General features: G+C 37.6%; 2 protein-coding genes and 1 pseudogene across 2 annotated transcripts; all 3 read right to left on the reverse strand.

The window, feature by feature from the left end:
- Positions 1-942: 942 nt before the first annotated feature.
- On the reverse strand, positions 943-1,887 carry LOC138093080 (olfactory receptor 5F1-like). Its single transcript, XM_068989174.1, has one exon. It carries the CDS (start codon positions 1,885-1,887, stop codon positions 943-945), a length of 945 nt encoding a protein of 314 aa, XP_068845275.1.
- An 8,395-nt stretch (positions 1,888-10,282) lies between these two features.
- LOC138092263 (olfactory receptor 5F1-like) lies at positions 10,283-13,498 on the reverse strand (annotated as a pseudogene).
- Positions 13,499-20,053: 6,555 nt separating this feature from the next.
- On the reverse strand, positions 20,054-20,998 carry LOC138092958 (olfactory receptor 10AG1-like). Its single transcript, XM_068989033.1, has one exon. It carries the CDS (start codon positions 20,996-20,998, stop codon positions 20,054-20,056), a length of 945 nt encoding a protein of 314 aa, XP_068845134.1.
- Positions 20,999-25,678: the final 4,680 nt, after the last annotated feature.

The following is a 25,678-nucleotide window of genomic DNA, read 5'->3' on the forward strand; positions in this document are numbered from 1 at the left end:
GCCCTGAATCCCACTAAATTTCCTCCAGAATTCTACTATGCCACTCCATTCCATCTATATATTATTGCTTACCTTTAATATAATATACAGATTAACTTTAATGGATTTCATTGGTGACTGGTAGAATATTTCCATAATTAGGGAATCCCTGAGACTGTTTTTAGGATATGAGTCTGCTTTATCCTTCAAAGATCAGTCTACACACTTTGAACTATACATTGATTAAATTCTGCTATAGCTGACTGTGATTGCATGTGGCTTTGTGTATAATATGTGGATCAGTCTGGGAGATGAAATGTGAGAGAACAGGAAACTTTTGAGAAGAAAAGATGGGAAGAGAAGAAAAGCTGTTGCAGTTGGTGCCTTCTAACCAGACAGCAGTTTTCTAAACAAAATACATTTAAACAAATTCCTATATATTCTTAATGAATAAGTATGTGTTTATGGGGATAAAGGAAATGAAAGTCCACATGTTTACTATAGCAGTTAAATGATATTACTGATTTTTGATTTAAGCATTACCACCCTAATTTAATAAAGTGGAAATCTACTTTGAAAACATTTTCGCACATGTGATATATACAATCCTTTACAGATCATAAATGTTGAAAAATACATTTAAAAAGCTGACAATTACAAATATAATACACAACTAGATTCATGTGACATTGGAAAAGTTATCTCCATATACTTAACCCTTTATTTCCATAACCAAGACAGCTTTATGAATAAATCACATTTTAGAAATCTATAGGAAAACATACAATGATTAGAAAAAAGTTTCATGATCTTACATAAGTTTGATAAGTTATATCTAACAGTACTCATGTCCATGAACATTACCAGAACATGATTATACAGATTAAGTTTTAATGAAGATAAGCTTGATCCAGTTTCTGAAAGTTAAATTGCATATTCTATTTAGTTCAGAAAATTAATCAATCACAGAAATGAAGGAATCTGTTTCATAGTAATCACATTCCATAAAGCCTTCTTCACTTCCCTGTTCCTGAGGCTGTAGATCAGAGGATTCAACATGGGGATGACCACTGTGTAGAATACGGAAGCCACTTTGTCCTGAGTCAGGGAGTAGCTGGAGGAAGGTCTGAGATAAGTGTAGATGGAGGTGGAATAGAACAGCATGATGGCTGTCAGGTGAGACGCACAGGTGGAGAAGGCTTTGCGCCTCCCCTCCCCTGCGTGCATGCGGAAGATGGAGAAGAGAATGTAGCAGTAGGAGCTGAGGATCACCAGCAGACTTCCAACCATATTCACACCAGCGAAAGTAGACACAATACTTTCATGCAGGCGTGTATCAGAACATGAGAGCTTAAAAAGTGGGGGACTGTCACAGAAGAAGTGATGGATGACATTGGAACTGCAGAAAGGAAAGCTGCTTATACAACTTGTGAGAACCATGGAGTTCAACAGTCCTGCTGTAAAAGCCCCTGCTGCCATTTTCAGGCAGACCATCCTGGACATTATCAAGGAGTAAAGGAGAGGGTTGCATATGGCCACATAGCGGTCATGGGCCATTAACCCAAAAAGGATGCATTCAGTTGTGGCCAAGGCTATAAAGAAATACATCTGCAGAAAGCAGCCAGCAAAGGAGATGGACTTCTTCTCTGATAATAGATCTACCAGCATCTTTGGGTTGATGGTGGATGAATAACAAACATCCACAAAGGACAGGTTAGCCAGGAAGAAATACATGGGTGTGTGAAGCTGGGAATCAATTCTGATTAAGAGAATCATTCCAACATTCCCCACAATTGTAAGTGTATAAATCACAGAAAAAAGGCAAAATAGGGTAATCTGTAACTCCAGTGAGTCTGCTAAACCCAACAGGATGAACTCAGTGAGCACAGTATAATTTTTTCTGGCCATTTATTACAGAAATTTTATGCTTAAAGTTGAATTCATTCTTAATATTTTCCTCTCAAAAGTTTACAGGAAGTGGTAGGTCTAATAAAATTAATCACACATGAAAAAAAATCTAGGATAACAGAGCATAATATATAGAACAAGAGGAGCAAGAGGAAAATTAGTGGACAAATGAATAAGCATCATGCTTAGTTGCTCAGTCATGTCTGACTCTTTGCGACACCACAGACTGTAGCCCACCAGGCTCCTCTGTCCATGGGATTTTTGCAAGCAAGAATACTGGAGTGGGTTGCCATTTCCTTCTCCAAGAATAAGCATTGACATTTATTAAGCAATTCTCCATGTTAAAATACACCTGGGTTGAAGGATTCTCAAATTATTGGGCTAAGTACACATATTTCACTTCAGTTTCTGCAAATGCCATATATATATATATATATACACATATATATTCTATACTTTCTCTTCTAGCCTACATCCAAAATGCAGAGTACCAAACTATCCTAGCTGAAGGCCCTCCCATGGTCTGAATAGGTACGTGAGTTTAACTCAATGCAATTTTTTCTCCTCAGGACCACTCTTCATATTCTGCAACTCTAAAATCTATGTAAAGTAATTAGCCTCCAATTAAAATAAATAAATTTAAAAAATAAAATAAAATCTATGTACCATCACTTGAAAATTGCTTCTGTATTCCCCACGCGGTAAAAAAATTCCATTTCAAATAATCATCATTTTGACATTTACCATATTCATAAACATGATTTTGTCATGTTTTAAATTAAACCAAATGACTCTTTCAATACAAAGCACACTATCAAATTAATGCCATGTATTAATATTAGCACACACTGTACCTGTCCACATTAATCAATGGCAGCACCAAGTACTTAACAGCATCCTTCCCATTACTAACTCTTCTAGTTTATTGTTTTCTTTTTTATTAGAAAGCCAAATAACTCAGTTGCACAAAAATGAAAAGAAGATTTTCATTTTCTAAAGGAAATGGATTTGAATTACCTTTTTGTAAGAATCTGAGACATGTTTTGAACGTATACACACGGCTGCCTTTTATTTGTTTTTTCATGAGGAAGGTTGCATAACCTTGAGGACGGGATTACAGGTTTTGGTTGTGGCATCAGTCCTCCAAAGGCATAAACTCTAATCTCAGGGGCAGTTAAAATAAGATCGCATGCAGCTGGATGCAATCAAACGGGACGTGGATCCTGCATCCCCATGTGACTATTGATCTCTTTGTTACCTTAATGTTTCCCCAATGTTTATAAGATGTTAATTTTAATTGGTTGTTTAATTTCTTCTTTGTAGCTTTAGCATATTCCAAAAGGGTGCATTTCCCACTACCAAGTTATTATTTTTCCTTTTCTGTTTGAGTTTGTGTGTGTTCGTGTGTGTGTTCACCCCTCTCCTTGTCTCAGTGAATTTAACCTTTATTCCAGCTCAGTAATTGAGTGAAATAAATAAGAAAATGACACTCACTTCAATCCTTTAAAAAAACCCTTTTAAATACTCTACTCTGATTAAATAAGATAATATATTTAAATAAAACATATTTTTAAGATTCTGTAATTACATTTGTTTGTTGAAACTGCCTGTGATTCTGATCTTACAAAGAATTTAAACTACAAATATTCCATAGCAAAAACACAAATCACAAAGAGAAATGAATCACACTGTGTGTCCATAAGAAGAGAGAGTCTATTTGCATAGAGAAATAAATAAATAAATCATGGCAACATATTCTTAGTTCAAGCTCTAAGGTAATAGAACTAAAAATCAAAATAAATAAATAGAATCTAATGAAACATATAAGTTTTTGCCAGCATAAGAAAGCATAAGCAAAATGAAAAAACAACCTAGGTCTGGGTAAAAATTTTTGCAAACCATGCAAATGACAAGGGCTTAATTTCCAAAATATACAAACAGCCCATGTAACTCAATCACAACAACACACCAAAATAGCAAACAATCCAAGAAAAAAATTGCCAGAAGACCTGATTAGACATTTTTACAAAGAAAACATACAGATGGCCAACAGGCACATGAAAAGATGCTCAACAACAATAGTTGTTCGTGAAAGGTAAATCAAAGCTACAACAAAGTATCACCTCACACCAATCAAAATAGCCATTATTAAAAAAAAAAACTACAAATAATAAATGCTAGCTTAGCAGCAGCAGCTTAGCAGCAGCAGCAGCAGCAGCAGAGAGCTTATGGAGAAAAGGGGGTCCTAGTACATTGTTGGTGGGAATGCAAACTGGTGCAGCCACTGTGGAAAACTTATTGACCTTCCTTAAAAATCTAAAATAGAATTGCCATATGATCCAGCAATCACAACCCTTGGCATATATCTGAATAAAAACTATAATTCGAAAAGATATATGCTCCCTTATGGTCCTAGTAGTACTATTTACAATAGCTAAGGCGTGAAAGCAATCTTAATGTCTGTTGACAGATGAATGGATAAAAATATGGTACATATATACAATGGAATATTAGCCATAAAAAAGAATAAAATAATACCATTCACAGCAATATGGATTGACCTAGAGATTATCATATTAAATGAAGCAACTCATAAAGAGAAAGACAAATATCCAAATATGGAATGATATCATTTATATGTGGAATCTAAAAAAATGATACAAATGAACTTATTTACAAAACAGAGAGACTCACAAACATAGAAAACAAATTGATAGTTACCAAAGGAGAAAAAGGGTATGGGGGGCAAATTTGGAGTTTAGGATTAGCAGATACAAACTATTATTTACAAAATAGATGACCAGCAAGGTCCTAGTATGTGTGTGTGTATGTGTGTGTGTGCATGCATGTGTGCACACGTGCATGTGTATGCACACACAAGGATCTATATTTAATATCCTATGTCGTTGTTGTTCATTCACTCAGCTATGACTGACTCTGCGACCCATGGACTGCAACATGCCAGGCTTCCCCGTCCTTTACTATCTCCCAGAGTTTGTTTAAACTCATGTCTGTTGAGTCTGTGATGCCATCCAACCATGTCATTCTCTGTTGCCCCCTTCTCCTCCTAAACTCGATCATTCCCAGCATCAGGGTTTTTTCCAATGAGTTTCTTCCTATTAAGTGGCCAAAGTATTGTAGCTTCAGCTTCATCATCAGTTCTTCTAATGAATATTCAGCATTGACTTCCTTTAGAATTGACCGGTTTGCTCTCTTTGCAGGCCAAAGGACTTTCAAGAGTCTCCTTGAGCACAACAATTAGAAGGCATCAACTGTTCAGCACCTAGCCTTCTTTATGGTCTAACTCTAACATCCATACATGACTGCTGGAGAAACCATAGCTTTGACTATATGTACCTTTATCAGCAGAGTGATGTCTTTGCTTTTTAATACTTTGTCTAGGTTTGTCATAGCTTTCTTTCCAAGGAGCAAACATCTTTTAATTTCATGACTTCAGTCACCATCCTCAGTGAGGAAAATATGGATATCTCAAAGGAAATAATAATAGACAGAATGTTAAAAGGCATATTCAGAGCAAGTCACCCAGTTAAAAGCAAGATTTCTGAGCCTGAATAAGTGGTCAAACCCAGAGAATCAAATTTGGGAAGGCTTTCTTTTCATTTTAGCTGAAGGAAATGTTTACAGAAGTGATCTTGTGTCGAAGAGGTCGACGAGCCAGCCATGGCTGGAAAATCTCTCTTTTCTACCCTTTATCAATCAGAATAATGGTTCTTCTAGAAAGCTATATTCTTCTCATGCAGGTAGTATGTTCTGACATGAAAGCTATATTCAGAAACCAGTATCTGAAGACGCCCTACCAGCATATATGGAAAATTTTGGAAAACCTTTCTCAGAATTAAATGCAACAAATGATTTTTGCTTCTTCCTATTCTGTGCAGTCAGCAGAGGTACAACTGCCAATGAGTTAACATTAAATGTCTCGAATATGATTTCATAATTTTTGCTCAAACATGCATCTTTTCATGAGACTATCAATACCAGGCCTGCTATATCATGCTTTGTCTTTTAATCTAATAAAGTTAATTTGATGTCTATTAGTTTTCAGGCTATACATTGGGACGAGAGAAAGAAAGCTGAATAAAATTAATTGGAAAGAGAAACATAGGCAATATTCTGCAAAATTAAAAAGCGACAACAGTAATAAGACCCATTAATAAATGCTATGTGTTACATCAGAGATATCAATATCCTGAATAGAGTTTGGGATTAATTTTCTATGTAAAATAACATCACTTTCTAACACCATATACAAAAATAAACTCAAAATGGATTAAAGATCTAAACGTTAAGACCAGAAACTGTAAAATTCCTAGAGGAGAACATAGGCAAAACACTCTCCGACATAAATCATGGCAGGATCCTCTATGACCCACCTCCCAGAATACTAGAAATAAAAGCAAAAATGAACAAATGGGAACTAATTAAAATTAAAAACTTCTGTACAACAAATGAAACTATAAGCAAGGTGAAAAAACAGCCTTCAGAATGGGAGAAAATAATGGTGTATGAAGCAACTGACAAACAACTAATCTCAAAAATATACAAGCAACTCCTGCAGCTCAACTCCAGAAAAATAAATGACCCAATCAAAAAATGGGCCAAATAACTAAATAGACATTTTTCCAAAGAAGACATACAGATGGCTAACAAACACATGAAAAGATGCTCAACATCACTCATTATCAGAGAAATGCAAATCAAGACCACAATGAGGTACCATTTCACGTCAGTCAGAATGGCAGCGATCCAAAAGTCTATAAGCAATAAATGCTGGAGAGGGTGTGGAGAAAAGGGAACCCTCTTCCACTGTTGGTGGGAATGCAAACTCGTACAGCCACTATGGAGAACAGTGTGGAGATTCCTTAAAAAACTGGAACTAGAACTGCAATACAACCCAGCAATCCCACTGCTGGGCATACACACTGAGGAAACCAGAACTGAAGAGACACGTGTACCCCAATGTTCATCGCAGCATTGTTTATAATAGTCAGGACATGGAAGTAACCTAGATGGCCATCAGCAGATGAATGGATAATAAAGCTGTGATACATATACACAATGGAGTATTACTCAGCCATTAAAAAGAATACATTTAAATCACTTCTAATGAGGTGGATGAAACTGGAGCCTATTATACAGAGTGAAGCAAGGCAGAAAGAAAAACACCAATACAGTATACTAACGCATATATATAGAATTTAGAAAGATGGTAACGATAACCCTGTATGTGAGACAGCAAAAGAGACACAGATGTATAGAACAGTCTTTTGGACTCTGTGGGAGAGGGAAACGGTGGAATGATTTTGGAGAATGGCATTGAAGCATGTATAATATCATATAAAATACAAATTGCCAGTCCAGGTTCGATGCATGATACAGGATGCTTGGGGCTGGTGCAAAGGGATGACCCAGAGGGATGGTACAGGGAGGGAGGTGGGAAAGGGGTTCAGGATGGGGAACACATGTACACCCATGGCGGATTCATGTTGATGTATGGCAAAACCAATACAATATTGTAAAGTAATTAGCCTCCAATTAAAATAAATAAATTTATATTTAACAGTTTTAAATATAAAAGGATAAGTGGATTAAAGGATAAGTGGATGTGTAGATTAGTTAGATATTGTCAAGTTCCCTTCCATAGGATTTGTTCCATTTTTCATGTTTACTAGCAATGTATAAAAGTGTCTGTTTCCACACACTCATCAACACTTTACTTACGTGCTTTAGAAATTTTCCAGTGAGATAGGAGAGAAATAGTATGTCAGTATAGTCTTAATTTGTGTTTTTTTTTCTTTTTCTTTTTTATGTAATAGTAAGAGGTGCCATACCTTTTTCAACTCATTAATTCTGTCAGTGGGGAAAAACCACACCATTGGTCACTGAGTCCAAGTATGTGCATGTCCCATGAAACAGCATGCCATTGTCATAAGGTGTTGTTGGCAATATATTTATTTTCTCTAGGCTATTTTGTTATGAAGTGAGATGCTTCTGGATATGTAGGAAGTAAAACTCATTTTTTACTTTCAATTGCCTTACTTTATGAAGTGAGCTTTTTTGTCAAAAACACAGAGATATATAGATATTCAGAAAGTCCATAAATGACATTGCTGGGAGATGCATGGTGGGTAGGGAAAGCAAATCCAAACCTAAAGTAAGTATCTATGTAGGTTCATCAGTTGTACTAAGGGTACCACTCTGGGGAGGGAAACTGTTCAAGATACAACATGTACAAAATTATTTACTTCAGCATTATTTATGATTACAAATATCAGAAACAGTTAAAATGCAAAAGTACAGGCCATACAATATAGTTTTATACAGGTTAAAAAATAATAATGATACTCTATGAAGCAATATACAGTGGGTTTTAGTGTATGGAGTTAAAGTAAAAAAAAAGAAAAATGCAGAAGAGTTCATACTGTATGTTACTTTTTGTGTAAAAAAGGAAATTTAAATACACAAATAAAAGTCCAGAGATAAAATGGTGGAGTAGAAAAAAAAATTATATTTAAAAAACTATATAATAAAGTTAACATCTTAACAAGAGCTGACCCCCTCTCAATTTCCTTCTGAGTTCTATTAAGTCACTCCCATTCCACTTTCATATTAAGGCTTACTTTTAATAGTCAGATTAACTTTAAAGGATTTTTTTGGTAGTTTGCAGAAGATTACCATAAGCAGGAAATCCATGAGTCTATTATACAGAATATGTCAGTTTCACCCATTAAACACTGATATACCTGTTTTGGAACTATGCCCTGATTAAACATAACTGAGTGCGTGCTCATGTGGCTTTGTGTATATGTATCACTCTGGAGGAGAGACTCATAGAAAAATAGGAAATGTTGAGAAGAAAAGAAAGGAATAGAAAAATGGTCTAATTGTGCTTTTTAACCAAACAGCTGTTTTCTATACAGAACACTGCCACACAATTCATATTTATACTTTAGTGAATATGTATGCATTTGTGGAAATAAAGGAAAAAATGTTGAAGAGCTTACTATTACATTTAAATAACATTCTTGAATTGTATTTAAGCATATCCCCAGGAAATGATTCAGCAAAATAAAATGGAAATATATTATGAATTTAAAATATTTTGCCACCGGTGATATATATATCACTTACAAATCATAAATGGTGAAAACAAATGCATCAAAAAAAGGGAAAATTCATTAAATGGTTCATTTCATGTGACCTTGTTACTTTTGTCTCTATATACTTAGTCCTTTATTTCCCTAATCTAAATTTCTTTATAAATAAGCCATATTTTAGGGATCTAGTGAAATATGCAATGATTAGAACAAAGCTCTATGCTCTTACCTAATGAGGATAAATTATATTCATCAAATAAATACTGCATAATATTAACTTATATGCATAATACATCACGAGAAATGCTGGAATGGATGAAGCATAAGCTGGAATCAAGATTGTGGGGAGAAATATCAATAACCTCAGATATGCAGATGACACCACCCTTATGGCAGAAAGTGAAGAGGAACTAAAAAGCCTCTTAATGAAAGTGAAAGAGGAGAGTGAAAAAGTTGGCTTAAAGCTCAACATTCAGAAAATGAAGATCATGGCATCTGGTCCCATTACTTCATGGGAAATAAATGGGGAAACAGTAACAAACTATTTTGGGGGTCTCCAAAATCACTGCAGATGCTGACTTCAGCCATAAAATTAAAAGATGTTTGCTCCTTGGAAGAAAAGTTATGAGCAATCTAGACAGCCTATTAAAAAGCAGAGACATTACTTTTCCAACAAAGGACCTATCTAGTCAAAGCTATGGTTTTCCCAGTGGTCATATATGGATGTGAGTTGGACTATAAAGAAAGCTGAGTGCTGAAGAATTGATGCTTTTGAACTGTGGTGTTGGAGAAAAGTTTTGAAAATCCCTTGGACTGCAAGGAGATCCAACCAGTCCGTGCTAAAGGAAATCAGTCCTGAATATCCATTGAAGGAATAGTGCTGAAGCTGATACTCCAATCCTTTGGCCACCTGAGGTGAAGAACTGACTCATTTGAAAAGACCCTGATGCTGGGAAATATTGAAGGTGGGAGGAGAAGGGGACTACAGAGGATGAGATGATTGGATGGCATCACTGACTCAATGGACATGAGTTTGAGTTAAGTCCGGGAGTTGGTGATGAACAGGGAAGCCTGGCATGCTGCAGTCCATGGGGTTGCAAATAGTCAGATACGACTGAGCAACTGAACTGAACTGAACTGAGTATTAACAGAACATGATTACATAGACAATGCTCTAATGAAAATAAGTTGGACCAGTATTTCAAATTTCAAGACATAGTCCATGTAGGCCTGAACCACTCACAAAATAAAGGAACCCTTTTCCTAGTAATTACATTTCATAAACCCTTTTTTACATCCTTATCTCTGAGGCTGTAGATCAGAGGATTCAACATGGGGATCACCACTGTGTAAAACACAGAAGCCAATTAATCCTGAGTCAGGGAGTAGCTGGAAGTAGGTCTCAGATAAGTGTAGATGGAGGTGGAATAAATCAGAATAATATCAGTCAGGTGAGAGGCATACGTGAAGAATTCCTTGCACTTTTCCTCCCTGAATGCATACAAAAGGTGGAGAAGGGAATGTAGGAGTAGGAAGTGAGGCTCACCAGCAGACTTCTGACTGTATCCACACCAGGCACTACAGACAAGATGATTTCATACAGATACGTGTCTGAACACGAGAACTTAATAATTGAAGGGAAGTCACAGAAGTGATGGATAACATTAGAACTGCAGAATGCGAAGCTGCTTCTTCAACTTGTCTGAAACTCGGAGTTGAGCAGTCCTACAGTGAAAGCACCTGTTGCCATTTTCAGGCAGACCATCCTGGACATGATCAAGGAGTAAAGGAGAGGGCTGCATATGGCCACATAGCAGTCACGGGCCATTAACCCTAAAAGGATGCATTCATTTGCGGCCAAGGCTAAAGAGAAGTTCATCTGCAGAAGTTCAGTCACTCAGTCGTGTCCGACTCTTTGCAACCCCATGAATCGCAGCACGCCAGGCCTCCCTGTCCATCACCAACTCCCGGAGTTCACTCGGACTCATGTCCATTGAGTCAGTGTTGTCAACCAGCCATCTCATCTCTGTTGTCCCCTTCTCCTCCTGACCCCAATCCCTCCCAGCATCAAAGTTTTTTCCAATGAGTCAACTCTTCTCATGAGGTGGCCAAAGTACTGGAGTTTCAGCTTTAGCATCATTCCTTCCAAAGAAATCCCAGGATTGATCTCCTTCAGAATGGACTGGTTGGATCTCCTTGCAGTCCAAGGGACTCTCAAGAGTCTTCTCCAACACCACAGTTCAAAAGCATCAATTCTTCAGCACTCAGCCTTCTTCACAGTCCAACTCTCACATCCATACATGACGACAGGAAAAAGCATAGCCTTAACTAGATGGACCTTAGTCGGCAAAGTAATGTCTCTGCTTTTGAATATGCTATCTAGGTTGGTCATAACTTGTCTTCCAAGGAATAAGTGTCTTTTAATTTCATGGCTGCAATCACCATCTGCAGTGATTTTGGAGCCCAAAAAATAAAGTCTGACACTGTTTCCACTGTTTCCCCATCTATTTGCCATGAAGTGATAGGACTGGATGCCATGATCTTCGTTTTCCGAGTGTTGAGCTTTAGGCCAACTTTTCACTCTCCTCTTTCACTTTCATCAAGAGGCTTTTTAGTTCCTCTTCACTTTCTGCCATAAGGGTGCTGTCATCTGCATATCTGAGGTTATTGATATTTCTCCCGGCAGCCTTGATTCCAGCTTGTGTTTCTTTCAGTCCAGCGTTTCTCATGATGTACTTTGCATACAAGTTAAATAAGCAGGGTGACAATATACTGCCTTGACATACTCTTTTTCCTATTTGGAACCAGTCTGTTGTTCCATGTCCAGTTCTAACTGCTGCTTCCTGACCTGCATACAGATTTCTTAGGAGGCAGGTCAGGTGGTCTAGTATTCCCATCTCTTTCAGAATTTTCCACAGTTTATTGTGATCCACACAGTCAAAGGCTTTGGCATAGTCAATAAAGCAGAAATAGAAGTTTTTCTGGAACTCTCTTGCCTTTTCCATGATACAGTGGATGTTGGCAATTTGATCTCTGGTTCCTCTGCCTTTTCTGAAGCCAGCTTGAACTTCAGGAAGTTCACGGTTCATGTATTGCTGAAGCCTGGCTTGGAGAATTTTGAGCATTACTTTACTAGCATGTGAGATGAGTGCAATTGTGTGGTATTTTGAGCATTCTTTGGCATTGCCCTTATTTGAAATTGGAATGAAAACTGACCTTTTCCAATCCTGTGGCCACTCCTGAGTTTTCCAAACTTGCTGGCATACTGAGTGCAGCACTTTCATAGCATCATCTTTCAGGATTTGAAACAGCTCAACTGGAATGCCATCACCTCCACTAGCTTTGTTCATAGTGATGCTTTCCAAGGCCCACTTGACTTCACATTCCAGGATGTCTGGCTCTAGATTAGTGATCACACCATCATGATTATCTGGGTCATGAAGATCTTTTTTGTACAGTTCTTCACTGTATTCTTGCCACCTCTTCTTAATATCTTCTGCTTCTGTTAGGTCCAGACCATTTCTGTCCTTTATCAAGCCCATCTTGGCATGAAATGTTCCCTTGGTATCTCTAATTTTCTTGAAGAGATCTCTAGTCTTTCCCATTCTGTTGTTTTCCTCTATTTCTTTGCATTGATCACTGAAGAAGGCTTTCTTATCTCTTCTTGCTATTCTCTGGAACTCTGTATTCAGATGCTTATATCTTTCCTTTTCTCCTTTGCTTTTCACCTCTCTTCTTTTCACAGCTATTTGTAAGGCCTCCCCAGGCAGCCATTTTGCTTTTTTGCATTTCTTTTCCATGGGGATGGTCTTGAGCCCTGTCTCCTGTACAATGTCACGAACCTCATTCCATAGTTCATCAGGCACTTTATCTATCAGATGTAGGCCCTTAAATCTATTTCTCACTTCCACTGTATAATCATAAGGGATTTGATTTAGGTCATACCTGAATGGTCTAGTGTGTTTCCCTACTTTCTTCAATTTGAGTCTGAATTTGGTAATAAGGAGTTCATGATCTGAGCCACAGTCAGCTCCTGGTCTTGTTTTTGTTGACTGTATAGAGCTTCTCCATCTTTGGCTGCAAAGAATATAATCAATCTGATTTTGGTGTTGACCATCTGGTGATGTCCATGTGTAGAGTCTTCTCTTTTGTTGTTGGAAGAGGGTGCTTGCTATGACCAGTGCATTTTCTTGGCAAAACTCTATTAGTCTTTGCCCTGCTTCATTCTGCATTTCAAGGCCAAATTTGCCTGTTACTCCAGGTGTTTCTTGACATCCTACCTTTGCATTCCAGTCCCCTATAATGAAAAGGGCATCTTTTTTGGGTGTTAGTTCTAAAAGGTCTTGTAAGGCCTTCATAAAACCATTCAATCTGCAGAAAGCAGCCAGCAAAGGAGATGATCTTCTCTGATATAAATCTACCCGCATCTTTGTAGTGATGATGGATGAATAACAAGCACTCACAAAGGACAGGTTAGCCAGGAAAAAGTACATGGTGTGTGAAGTCAGAAATCAGTCCTGATTAAGAGGATCATCATAACATTCCCCGCTGTAAGTGTGTAAGTCACAGAAAAGAGCAGAAAGCGGATAACCTGCTGCTCCAGTCTGCTAATCCTGAAAAGGCGAAATCAGTCAGTGAAATATATTTTTTTCTGGCCATTTATTATAAATAAATTAGTGTGTGTGCTGCCAGTCATTAAGTTGTGTCCGACTCTTTGTGACCCCATATGCACTGTAGCATCCAGGCTTCCCTGTCCTTCACAATCTCCTGGAGTTTGCTTAAATAGATGTCTATTGAGTCAATGATACTATCTAACCATCTCATCTTCCACCACCCTCCTCCTTTTGCCTTTGATCTTTCCCAGCATCAGGGTATTTTTTTTCCAGTAAATTGTCTTTTTGCATCAGGTGGCCGAAGTATTGCAGCTTCAGCATCAATCTTCCCAGTAAATATTCAGGGTTGATTTCCTTTGGAATTGGCTGGTTTGATCTACTTAGAATTGACTGGTTTGATCTCCTTGCAGTCTAAGGGACTCTCAAGAGTCTCCCCCAGCACCACAATTCAAAAGCATCAATTCTATAGTGGTTAGCCTTCTTTATGGTCCAGCTCTCACATCCATACATGACTACTGGAGAAACCATAGCTTTGACTATACAGACCCTTGTCAGCAAAGTGATGTCTTTGCTTTCTAACACACTGTCTAGGGTTAATCATAGTTTTCCTTCCAACAGTAACACCTTTTAATTTCTACTTAAACTTACATTAGGAGTAAAAAGTTTGCTGGACATAGTAGAAATAGTAATAAATAATATTAATAAATTAATAAATATTAACAAAATAAGTCAAATATGAATAAAAACTAAGGAAAACAGAGCATACTAAACAAAATAACCAAAGAAAGAAGAAAATTAATGTACAAGTGAATAAGCATTGACATTTATTAAGCAATTTACTGTGTTGTATCTTGGTTGTATGACTCTCAAATAATTGATCTAAATCGACGTTTCACTTTTGCTTTTTGCAAATGCAACATCTATGTTCTATTCTTTCTCTCTTAGCCCACATCCTAAGTACAGAACTATCTTTGCTGAAATATTCACAGGTATTTGAATTAACTCAAATGGAATTTTTTTTCTCATAAAGATATCTCTCTATATTTTTCAACCCCAAATTCATGCATCATCACTCTGAAATCACTTCTGTGTTCTCCAAATAGCAAAAATAACCCATTTTAAATAACCACTATTTTGACATTTTTCATGTTCTTAAGAATATTTCTGTAGTTCAGTTCAGTTCAGTAGTTCAGTCATGTCTGACTCTTTGTGACCCCGTGAACTGCAGCATGCCAGGCCTCCCTATCCATCACCAACTGCTGGAGTCTACCCAAATCCATGTCGATTGAGTTGGTGATGCCATCCAACCATCTCATCCTCTGTCCTCCCCTTCTCCTCCCACCTTCAATCTTTCCCAGCATCAGGGTCTTTTAAAATGAGTCAGCTCTTCGCATCAGGCGGCCAAAGTATTGGAGCTTCAGCTTCAACATCAGTCCTTCCAATGAACACCCAGGACTGATCTCCCTTAGGATGGACTGGTTGGATCTCCTTGCAGTCCAAGGGACTCTCAAGAGTCTTCTCCAACCCCACAGTTCAAAAGCATCAATTCTTCAGTGCTCAGCTTTCTCTGTAGTCCAATTCTCACATCCATACATGACCACTGGAAAAACCATAGCCTTGACTAGATGGACCTTTGTTGGTAAAGTAATGTCTCTGCTTTTTAATATGCTGTCTAGGTTGATCATAACGTTCCTTCCAAGGAGTAAGCGTCTTTTAATTTCTGTAGTAGTTTAAATCAGATGACTGTTCTCTTTACACAGCTCACTAATGAATTAATGCCATATATCTGTCCGCAGTAGTAAAAGACAGAGACAGCACCACACACTTAATAGCATCTATCTTAGTACTAACTTATCTAGTCTATTGTTTCCTTTTGTATTATAATCACTATTAACTCAGCTAAGGCACAAAAATAGGAAATTTGTCACTTCAAATAAAATGATAAGCAGAGAAAATTTGAATTATATCTTTGTAAAAATTTGAGACAGCTTTGAATACATGCTCATTGCTGCCTTTTTATACCGTTTTTTCTTAAAGAGGGTAGGGTAACCATGGGACTAGATAATAGGATTTAATTATAGGATCAATCCTCTAAAGTGGAAACTCCGTTATCAAAAGTAATTACATAAGATCACATGCAGGTGGATGCAATAAAACACTTTGTGAACTTGACTCATGATGTGGTTACAGATCTCTTTGTTGCTTTAATGTTTCTTGCTGAAGTTTAAAAATTATTAATTTTGATTGATTATTTAATATACTTTTTCTCTGTAGTTTTAGCTTATTCCAAAATGGTGCACATCCTCAATCAAGTTATTATACTTTCCTTCAGTTCAGTTCAGTTCAGTCACTCAGTAATGTCTGACTCTTTGTGACCCATGAATCTCAGCATGCCAGGCCTCCCTTTTCATCACCAACTCCCGGAGTTCACTCAGACTCGCGTCCATCGAGTCAGTGATGCCATCCAACCATCTCATCCTCTGTCGATCCCTTCTCCTCCTGCCCCAATCCCTCCCAGCATCAGAGTCTTTTCCAACGTGTCAACTCTTCGCATGAGGTGAGCAAAGTACTGGAGCTTCAGCTTTACCATCATTCCTTCCAAAGAACACCCAGGACTGATCTCCTTCAGGATGGACTGGTTGGATCTCCTTGAAGTCCAAGGGACTTTCAAGAGTCTTCTCCAACACCACAGTTCAAAAGCATCAATTCTTTGACACTCAGCTTTCTTCACAGTCCAACTCTCACATCCATACATGACCACTGGAAAAACCATAGTCTTGACTAGACGGATCTTTGTTGGCAAAGTAATGTCTCTGCTTTTCAACCTTAGGGCAAGGAATTTATCCCATTCCTGTGTTAATCCAGCTCATTTCTTGAGTGAAATAAATGAGAAGGGGACACTAACTACATCCACTTATTGAAGAAACACTCTATCTGAGCAAGTAAGGAAATAACGTGAAAATATAAATTTTTTCTTGGTTTTAGAATTGCATTTGTTTTTTCTTTTTTTTTTAATTTATTGATTTTTTTTAAATGAAGGATAATTGCTTTACAGAATTGTGTTGGTTTCTGCCAAATGTCAACATGAATCAGCCACAGGTATACATGGAAACTTATATTAGCATATGTAAAAGAGAGAGCCAATGGGAATTACTATATGGCTCAGAGCACGTATGCATTTGTTTTTTTGAAATTGTCTGTGATTCTTAACTTACATGGGGATTAACTACAGATTTTCCATATCAAATACACAAGTCACAGGTGAAATAAATTACATTGGGTGTCCATATGAAAGGAGAGAATATTGACAGAAATAAATAAATTATAGGAACATTTTCTTTTGTCATTCTTTCAAGGCAATAGAAATAAAAGCAAAAATAAACCAATGGGACCTAATGAAACTTAAAAGCTTTTCCACAGGAAAGGAAAGTATAAAGAAGATGAAAAGACAATCTTCCAATTGGGTCAAAATGTTTACAAACAATGCAACCAACAAGCACTTAACTTCCAAAATAAACAAACAGCTCAGATAGCTCAATAACAATACCACCAACAGACAGCCCAATCCAAAAATGGACAGGTGGCCTAAATAGACATTTCTACAAGGAAGACATACAGATGGCTAACAGGCACATGAAAAAGTCTCAACTTTCTTAATTATTAGAGAAATACAAATCAAGACTACAATTCAGTGGCACCTTGTATAAGTCAGAATGGCCACATTAAAAAGTCTAAGTAAGTAAGTGAAAGTCACTCAGTCATGTCTGACTCTTCATGACCCCATGGGCTATATAATCTATGGAATTTTCTAGGCCAGAATACTGGAGTGGGCAGCCGTTCCCTTCTGCAGGAGATCTTCCCAACCCAGGGATCAAACCCAGGTCTCCCATATTGCAGGCAGATTCATTACCAACTGAGCAACAACAGAAGCCCATTAAATAGTCTACAAATAGTAAATGCTGGAGGTGTGTAGAAAAGGGAACCCTCCTATATTGTAGGTGGGAATGCAAATTGATATAGCTACTATAGCAAAGAGTATGCAGGTTCCTTTATAAACTGAAAATAGAGTTGTCATATGATCCAGCAATTTACTTCTGGGCATATATCCAAACAAAATTATAGTTGGAAAAGATATATGCACCCCTATGTTCATAGTGGTACTTCACTTCTAAACAATCTGCCCTATAATTTATCTACTAATTAAAAGCTCTGAATTCCTTTGTTAACTATTAGTCTTTGTAAAACATTTTGTCCTCATTTGTAAAGAAATTTCATTCTAATATTCATAACATTTTTCATGTAAGCTTATTTTTACAAAGCATCATTGAACTTTTCCCTCTGATATCAGAGGAAAACAGACCTCTTCACATGCCAGTATTGACCTGGATTTTTGAGGAAGGATAAGGATATCCCAGGGGCTTCCCCAGTGACTCAACTGGTAAAGAGACTGCTGCAGTGCAGGAGACAACAGTTAGATCCCTGGGTTGGAAAGACTCCCTGGAGTAGGAAATAGCTACCCACTTCAGTATTCTTGCCTGGAGAATTTCACTGAGAGAGGAGTCTGGTGGGATACAGTTCATGGGATTGCAAAGAGTCAGACATGACTGAGTGACTAACACTAGGAAGCATGTTGCAAAGCAAACAATAATACATAGCATGCTAAAAGGCATATTCAGAGAGAAATGCCCAGTTTAAAATAAGATTTAAGTGGTCAAAACCATGGAACCAGTTTGGGAAGGTTTTCTATGCATGTGATCCAGATGATAAAGAATCTGCAATGTGGGAAACCTGGGTTTGATCCCTGGGTTGGGAAGATACTCTGCAGAAAGGAAAGGCTACCCACTCCAGTATTCTTACCTGGAGAATTCCATGGAGAGAGGAGCCAGGTGGGCTATCATCCATGGGGTCGCAAAGAGTTGGATGCAGCTGAGGGACTTTCACTCCATGGGACTTAATGAACTCTATGCATGTTATGATATAGAAGTGATCTTTTACCCAGGAGATCAATGAGTTGGCCATTGCGGAAAATCTCTCTTTGGCACCAACACTGACCCCCAAAATGGTTCTTTTCCTATAAAATAAGACAGTCTTTTCATACCCTCAAGCAGGTAGTGTGTTCTGAGATGAATACTATATTCAGAAGCCGGTACCTGAGGATGCCCTACCAGCGTATATGGAGGCATCCCCAGATTCTTCCCTCTCTAATTCTTGTAGAAACAGGGGTATGTGTAGGAGCATCTACACTGATTCTCATCCTATAGGACTCAGAGCTTTCTATACACACTGAGTGATTGATGATCATACAGGCACCACTCTTTTGCATCACTGTGGTCACATCTGTACTGCAGCTTTAGAGGCTATCTCCCAGCACTGTCTAGCTTCCTCACTCTAGAAACTGGTTTCCAGTGTCATCTTCATGAGAGGTGTTTTGCAGTGAAAAAAAAACAAACAAACAAACTTCCTGACCTGCCTTGCCACATTTCACAAGGAAAATCTGGAAAAAACTTTCTGAACTCAAATGCAACAAGTTATTACTACTTCTTCCCATCATTCTGTGAAGTCATCAGAGGTATATCTACCCTAAGTTAACATTTTATTTATGTCTTGAAAAATGATGTCATATTTTCAGTTCAAGTGCTCATCTTCAAATGGGACAAAAAGTACTAGGCCTGCTACACTTTGTTGTAAGTCATTATTTTAGTCTATTATTTTTTAGACAACATGTTGGCACTGGGGATATAAGCTTGAATATTCTCGTTTAATCAGAATATGTAGGCAGTGGGACTTCCAAGGTGGTTGGACATGGGTTGGATCCCTGGGTCAGGAAAATCCCATGGAGGAGGAAATGGCAACTCACTCCAGTGTTCTTGTCTGGGAAATCCCATGGACAGAGGAGCTTGGGGGCTGCAGACAATGGGGCTGCAAAGGGTTAGACAGGACCGAACAACACAGCATGCATGCTGGCAGAGAGGCAATGTTCTTGAATGTTAAAAAGCAACAACACTAGCAAAAACCATTAATAACTGCTATGAGATCTTCCCTCGTAGCTCAGTTGGTAGAGACTGCCTGCAATGCAGCAGACCTGGGTTCGATACCTGGAATGGGAAGATACTCTGGAGAAGGAAACGGAAACCCACTCCACTGTTCTTGCCTGGAGAACCCCATGGACAAAGCAGCCTGGCCAAGAGAGGAGGACAAGACTTAGTGACTGAACCAACACCACCATGCATTATTTCAGGGATTTCAATACCTCAGACTGAGTTTGGGATGAATTTGTTATTTAAAAATAGCAGGAGGCTTTGTTTAATCTAGACATATGGTATCACTTATCTATAATAGTTAAGATTCATAGAAAAATTGGAAAAGAACAGAGATGAGTGCATAATAAATAAGAAACAAATTTTATGAAGTGATGGCTTTGAGTCATATTACAACTCATTTCAGTAAAAATTTTCTCAGTGCCACCATAACCTCTTTATTTCTCAGACAATATATCATGGGGTTAAACATTGGTGTGACAATGGTATAAAGAAGAGAGAGAAATTTGTCCATTCCTATAGAATGACTGGACTTTGGTCTTAAATATGTAATGAGTCCTGATCCAAAGAATAAAGCCACAACCATGAGATGGGAAGAGCAGGTGGAGAAGGCCTTGGCTCGCCCAGTGGCTGAAGGCAGCTTCAAGATGGTCTCAATTATTCTCACATAAGATCCAAGAATCAACATAAAAGGAACAGTGACAACTAGAACAGCAACTACATAAACTAATGTCTCAGTTAGAAGGGTGTCCCCACAGGCAAGCTTAAGCACTGGAGGTATGTCACAGAAGAAGTGATTCAACTGGGTAGAGCCACAGAAGGGTAGAGAGAAGATCTGGTAGGTTAACACTATATGCACTGGAACTCCACTGACCCAACAGCCAGCGGCCAGTTGGACACACAGCCGCCTGTTCATGAGGAGAAGGTACAGCAGGGGGTTGCAAATGGCGACATACCTGTCATAAGCCATTGAAGTCAGAAGGAGGCACTCAGTGGCTCCAAACACCAGAAAGAAATACATTTGAGCAGCACAGGCCAGAAAGGGTATATTTCTGTTTTGACTGCAAAGATCTATTAATAACCTGGGGACAGTGACTGATACATAGCATACTTCCAAGGAAGAAAAATTCCCTAGGAAAAAGTACATGGGAGTCTGGAGGGAAGGATCCATCTTGGTTATTATAATAATGAGACTGTTTCCCACCAGAATAATCGTATACATGATCAAAAACACCCCGAAAAGAAATCCCTGTAGGTCAGGAATATCGGAGAAGCCAAGCAAGATGAAATCCACCAATGTAGTCTGGTTCCACTGTGGGGGATTTTGTCCTCTGGATCCCATCTGCAAACAAAAGGGTTAGAAGTCACTACAATTCACTGGACCCAGCAGTGAAATGGGTTAAAATAAATTGATGATTTTAACTTCACTGACAGAATATAGAGAACCTGTCTGCCAGTGTAGGAGATGTAAGAGACACAAGTCCAATCCCTGGGTTGGGAAGAGCCCCTGGAGGAGGGCATGGCAACCCACTCCTGTATTCTTGCCTGGAGAATCCCATGGCTAGAGGAGCGTGAGGATTCATGGAGTCGCAAAGACTCAGACATGACTGAAGGGAATTAATGCATGTTCACACACAATATAATATATATATATCCATTTAAAATTTTATTTGTTTTGTGTTTAAGATATATCAAATCCAATATCCTCAAATTCCACAATGTAAAAACAAAAATATCTTGAATTCTTTTGTCCTTTTGAGTTCTTTTTTTCTTTTGACTCATGTGAGAGATTTTGAATATATGAATAACACAGAAAGACAGACAACAGTAAAATAAGAGCAAACATGAAAAGTAGCCTATTCTCAGGATAAGAACAGCTCTAGTTAACTTGGGAAATTCTCTAAAGAAATATATGTCCCCTTCCTGGTCTCCGCTTGCTTTTTAGCTGTGTTTGTTCTGCCTAGCACCTTCTAATTTGCAATTAATTTATAAGAGTCTTTCATATCTGATTTGAAGTGAGCTCCATCTCAGATAACCAAAGGGCATGGTCATCGTAACACTCAACTGCAAGATGGAGCTCAGGTCAGCCTGGGTCACTCACTCGCTGGGAAAGAGGCTTAGATCCCAGATAGAAAAAAAAAAAAAAAAAACTCTCCACTTGCCTCCATCAGAGAGGACAATATTCCACTTAATATATCATAGAATTTAATATTAGAAATAAAACATCATAGCGGGTCAGACGTTCACTTGAAGTTTAGAACATGACATAAAGGCAATAAGAATTGTTGGAATACGTCCTCACCCCTACCATAGCCCCTCAACAATCTTAATGACCGATAAACCTGCTTATCAAATTTTAGACCTTTAGAAGTAAGATTATGGAGGCTTCCCAGGCAGCTCAGGGCATACTGTCTAAAAGACTCAGATATGACTTAGTGACTAAACAACAAAAACTAAAAGATTATAGCCTTCACAAGGTAACTAAATATGAGAAAGGGAAAATAAAATGTCTAAGAGAATTTAATCTCAGAGTTCATGCCAGACAAAATGTAAGAGGTCCATTTGTATGTGTTATTATCTTTAAATATGAGTTTCTTAATATATGCATTATATTATATATATATAATGCATTGTGAATGAGTAATATATATTCTAAATATCTGAATCTGAATAACTATCAAATACACAGTGCTAAATGCAGTGTAGCATTTCTCTAATCAACTCCTTTTAATACTTAAGCATTTTCACCAAATACATTTAGTCTCTCCATCACCAGACTGCTTCCTAGAAATCATTTTTTTGTGATTTCCAGCCAACCTTCATTAATGCTAAACTGTGACTTTTTTCACAGATTGCTGTAATTTCCTAGATTCACACTATCATGCATTCTTTCTAACTTGTACCTTCATTTCCCTAATTTGCCTTTGCTTCCTTTAGAGCACAACTACCCTCTCTTCTTTTAAGGATCTCTCCAGTTTCCCACTGTTGACACAAAACCCAGACAACTCAAATATTTACCATTTCTACTTTAACTTCTTAGCTCTCATTAATTTCAGGTTTTTCCCTTCTTATTGTAGTGAATTATCCTTGTCAGTGATTACTTCTTCAGAGTGAATTCTAAAGGCAGAAGTTCCCTCCTTTTTCATCTCTGTCTACAGCTCAAAAGTGTCAAGAGAAGGCAACAAGGGCCTGAGACGTTCTAGTTCAAATATTAATGATATGCTGCTCAAACTCAGACTTCGTGTGGCTCTCTGAATCTTCTCTTGCCGTCTATATCTTTACCTTTTCTGATCTCTTTGCTCGTTATTTCCTCTTCTTTTCACTTTTAGGTAGCTACTTTTGCATGTTATATCATCTCACACTGTCAAGATTTTATACCTCCATGTATGTATATATGTTTTATTTTCCTTCAGAAATGATAGCATTTGAAAACCAGCTGAGGAAAGGGGGGATTAAATTTTCAGTGACACAGATGTTTGTATGACTGTGTCTGTGGGTCTTCATTCGCTGAGTCGTGTCTGACTCTTTGTGACCCCATGAGGCTCCTCTGTCTATGGGATTTTCCAGGCAAGAATACTGGATGGGTTGGCATTTCCACCTCCAGGGAAACTTCCTGACCCAGGGATCAAATCCACGTCTCCTCCCTGCAACTCCTGCATTGGCAGGTGGATTCTTTACCACTGAGCCACTGGGAAACCCTTGTTTGAATGTATAAGGCAGTAAATCAATATGTATTTTGTCATACATATTATAGTTTTTTGAGGATAGCTGTTAATACTAAGCATGTGCTAAATAAAAAGTGTTTATATACTATGGACACTAAGCATAAATAATATGAATTTAGTTTCTGTCATTAGAAACTCAGAAACTAGTGTGGCTTCAGATAGATGAGTCAGACAGAAACCTAGGATGTGTAGAGTCTATGCAGTGAGAATTAAAAGGCATTATGGGAGGTCCAGAAAATAACTTGAAGAAGACTGTCATATCTTAGGGTCTCACAGGATTATTCTTTTATTTTTACTTTAAGAAAACACAATAAAATATTCTCCAGGAAAAAAAAATGCACTCATATACTTACTCAGATTCATATTCCAAAACTGGTCAAGCATTTACATAGGTGAGTAGCTTATATATAAGGATTTCTTGACGGGTGACTGCATGCATGTCGATTTTCTACTCATCTCAGCAATCATGGTCCATTTAAACAGATTTAAGTACTCAGTGACCAAAGATTCTGACATTGAATAACTTAAAAATGAAACTTAGATATATTCTTGCAATATATCTTTACTTAAATTATCAGAGCTTGTTTTTCCTTAGTTGAAAATACATACAGTAATAATAAGATGTAACTCAGTTGTTTTGAGGGGCAAGTAGCATCAACTATGTTAACTACTTGATTTGAATGGATGCTTGTAGTCCCATATGGATTTCCCTGGTGGCTCAGACAGTAAAGCGCCCGTCTACAATGTGGGAGACCTGGGTTCCAACCAAGGATTGGGAAGATCCACTGGAGAAGGAAATGGCAATCCACTCCAGTACTATTCCCTGGAAAATCCCATGGACAGAGGAGCCTGGTAGGCTACAGTCCATGGGGTCGCAAAGAGTCAGACACGACTGAGTGACTTCACTTGTAGTCCTATAGGGCATTCTTTCTTATGATCATCATCATACTTATTGTATTTATCATTATTACTTTAAAACTAACTTTTGACTCTTTTGGAAATTAGCTACTTTGCATCTGGCCCTGGAGTGGAATTTTTCTCAACCTGGGAGAGAAAAGAATGTACAAGGCAGTGTTTTGTCAGGAATGCTGAGTTAAAATTAGTACATTATGCTGGGTAAGTACAGACCAAAAACAGTATCTTGGGAAAAAACATTCTAACTTTCAGGACTTTTAATGTATTTTTTCTCTTATCTATGCCAATTCTTACAGTTGTACTAAGAAAACACAAGACAAGAAAACTATTATAGAAAGCAAAATTAAATTAAAAATCTAACTCAAATCCTATTTAAAATCTGAAACATCCCCATAAATAACTTTCTTTGATTATTCTCTTTCCAGAAGTTGAGCTATTCTCTCCATTAACAATTAATCATTGCTGGCAATTCCAACATGGGAACTTCAGTCCTTCCTTTACCAACTTTTTCTATTTTAGCAGAAACAAGTATAGCAATGGGCTTCCCCGTTGGCTCAGTGGTAAAGAATTCACCTGCCAAGGCAGGAGCCACAGGTTCAATCCCTGGGCTGGGAAGGTTCTCCAGTAAAGGAAATGGAAACCACTCCAGTATTCCTGCTTGGGAAATCCCATGGACAGTGGAGGTGGCAGGCTATATTCCATGAGATCCGAAAGAGCAGGAAATAACTTAGTGACTAAATAACAACAGTCATAGGAATGGAAAGGAGAGGAGTGTGATTATCTGAAATAAATGTTTTATTGCTAACAACATTTAAACAGATTATGTGCTAACCTTGTTTATCTTTGTTATCTCATTTATTGCAATATAAATGAAATAGGTACTCTAATGATTCACATTTTCATAAAAAGCCAGAGGCAAGGAAAGGTTAAGTAACTTGTGCAATGTCTAGAAGCAAGCGTGTGATTTAGGTGATGTCAAATTCAGCAATGTAACGCCAGAGTCCATTTTGTTAATCAAAATTCAGTGGGCTTGACAGTTCATTCCATGGTAATTATTTTGAATTTAATATTCTGAACAACATCAATAAATAAGATAAAATAAAATTCTTCACAGCAACAATTTGATATAATATCCATTTAGTATTCCACTTATCATTTTAAAAATAAATGACCTTAATCAATTAGAGTCTATATATCTCAAGTTCAGAAGATTTATCTCATAAATGAATCCTTTTTGGAAAAAAAAATTTGTATTTCTTTTGATTGTTGAATTAAAAATATGCTATAATAAATTAACCAGGGTAAAATTATAGCTGCTTACCTTTGTTTTAAAAATCACCACATGTTGCTCTTTTACAGAAAATATGGTCTTTTTAATATAA

Source organism: Capricornis sumatraensis, chromosome 16 (genome assembly GCF_032405125.1).
Source record: "Capricornis sumatraensis isolate serow.1 chromosome 16, serow.2, whole genome shotgun sequence".
In the NCBI taxonomy this organism is placed as follows: domain Eukaryota; kingdom Metazoa; phylum Chordata; class Mammalia; order Artiodactyla; family Bovidae; genus Capricornis; species Capricornis sumatraensis.

What these genes read in the sequence shown, in the direction of transcription:
- LOC138093080 (XM_068989174.1), bottom strand. Translation starts at nt 1,887, where the DNA reads ATGGCCAGAAAAAATTATACTGTGCTCACTGAGTTCATCCTGTTGGGT.
- LOC138092958 (XM_068989033.1), bottom strand. Translation starts at nt 20,998, where the DNA reads ATGGGATCCAGAGGACAAAATCCCCCACAGTGGAACCAGACTACATTG.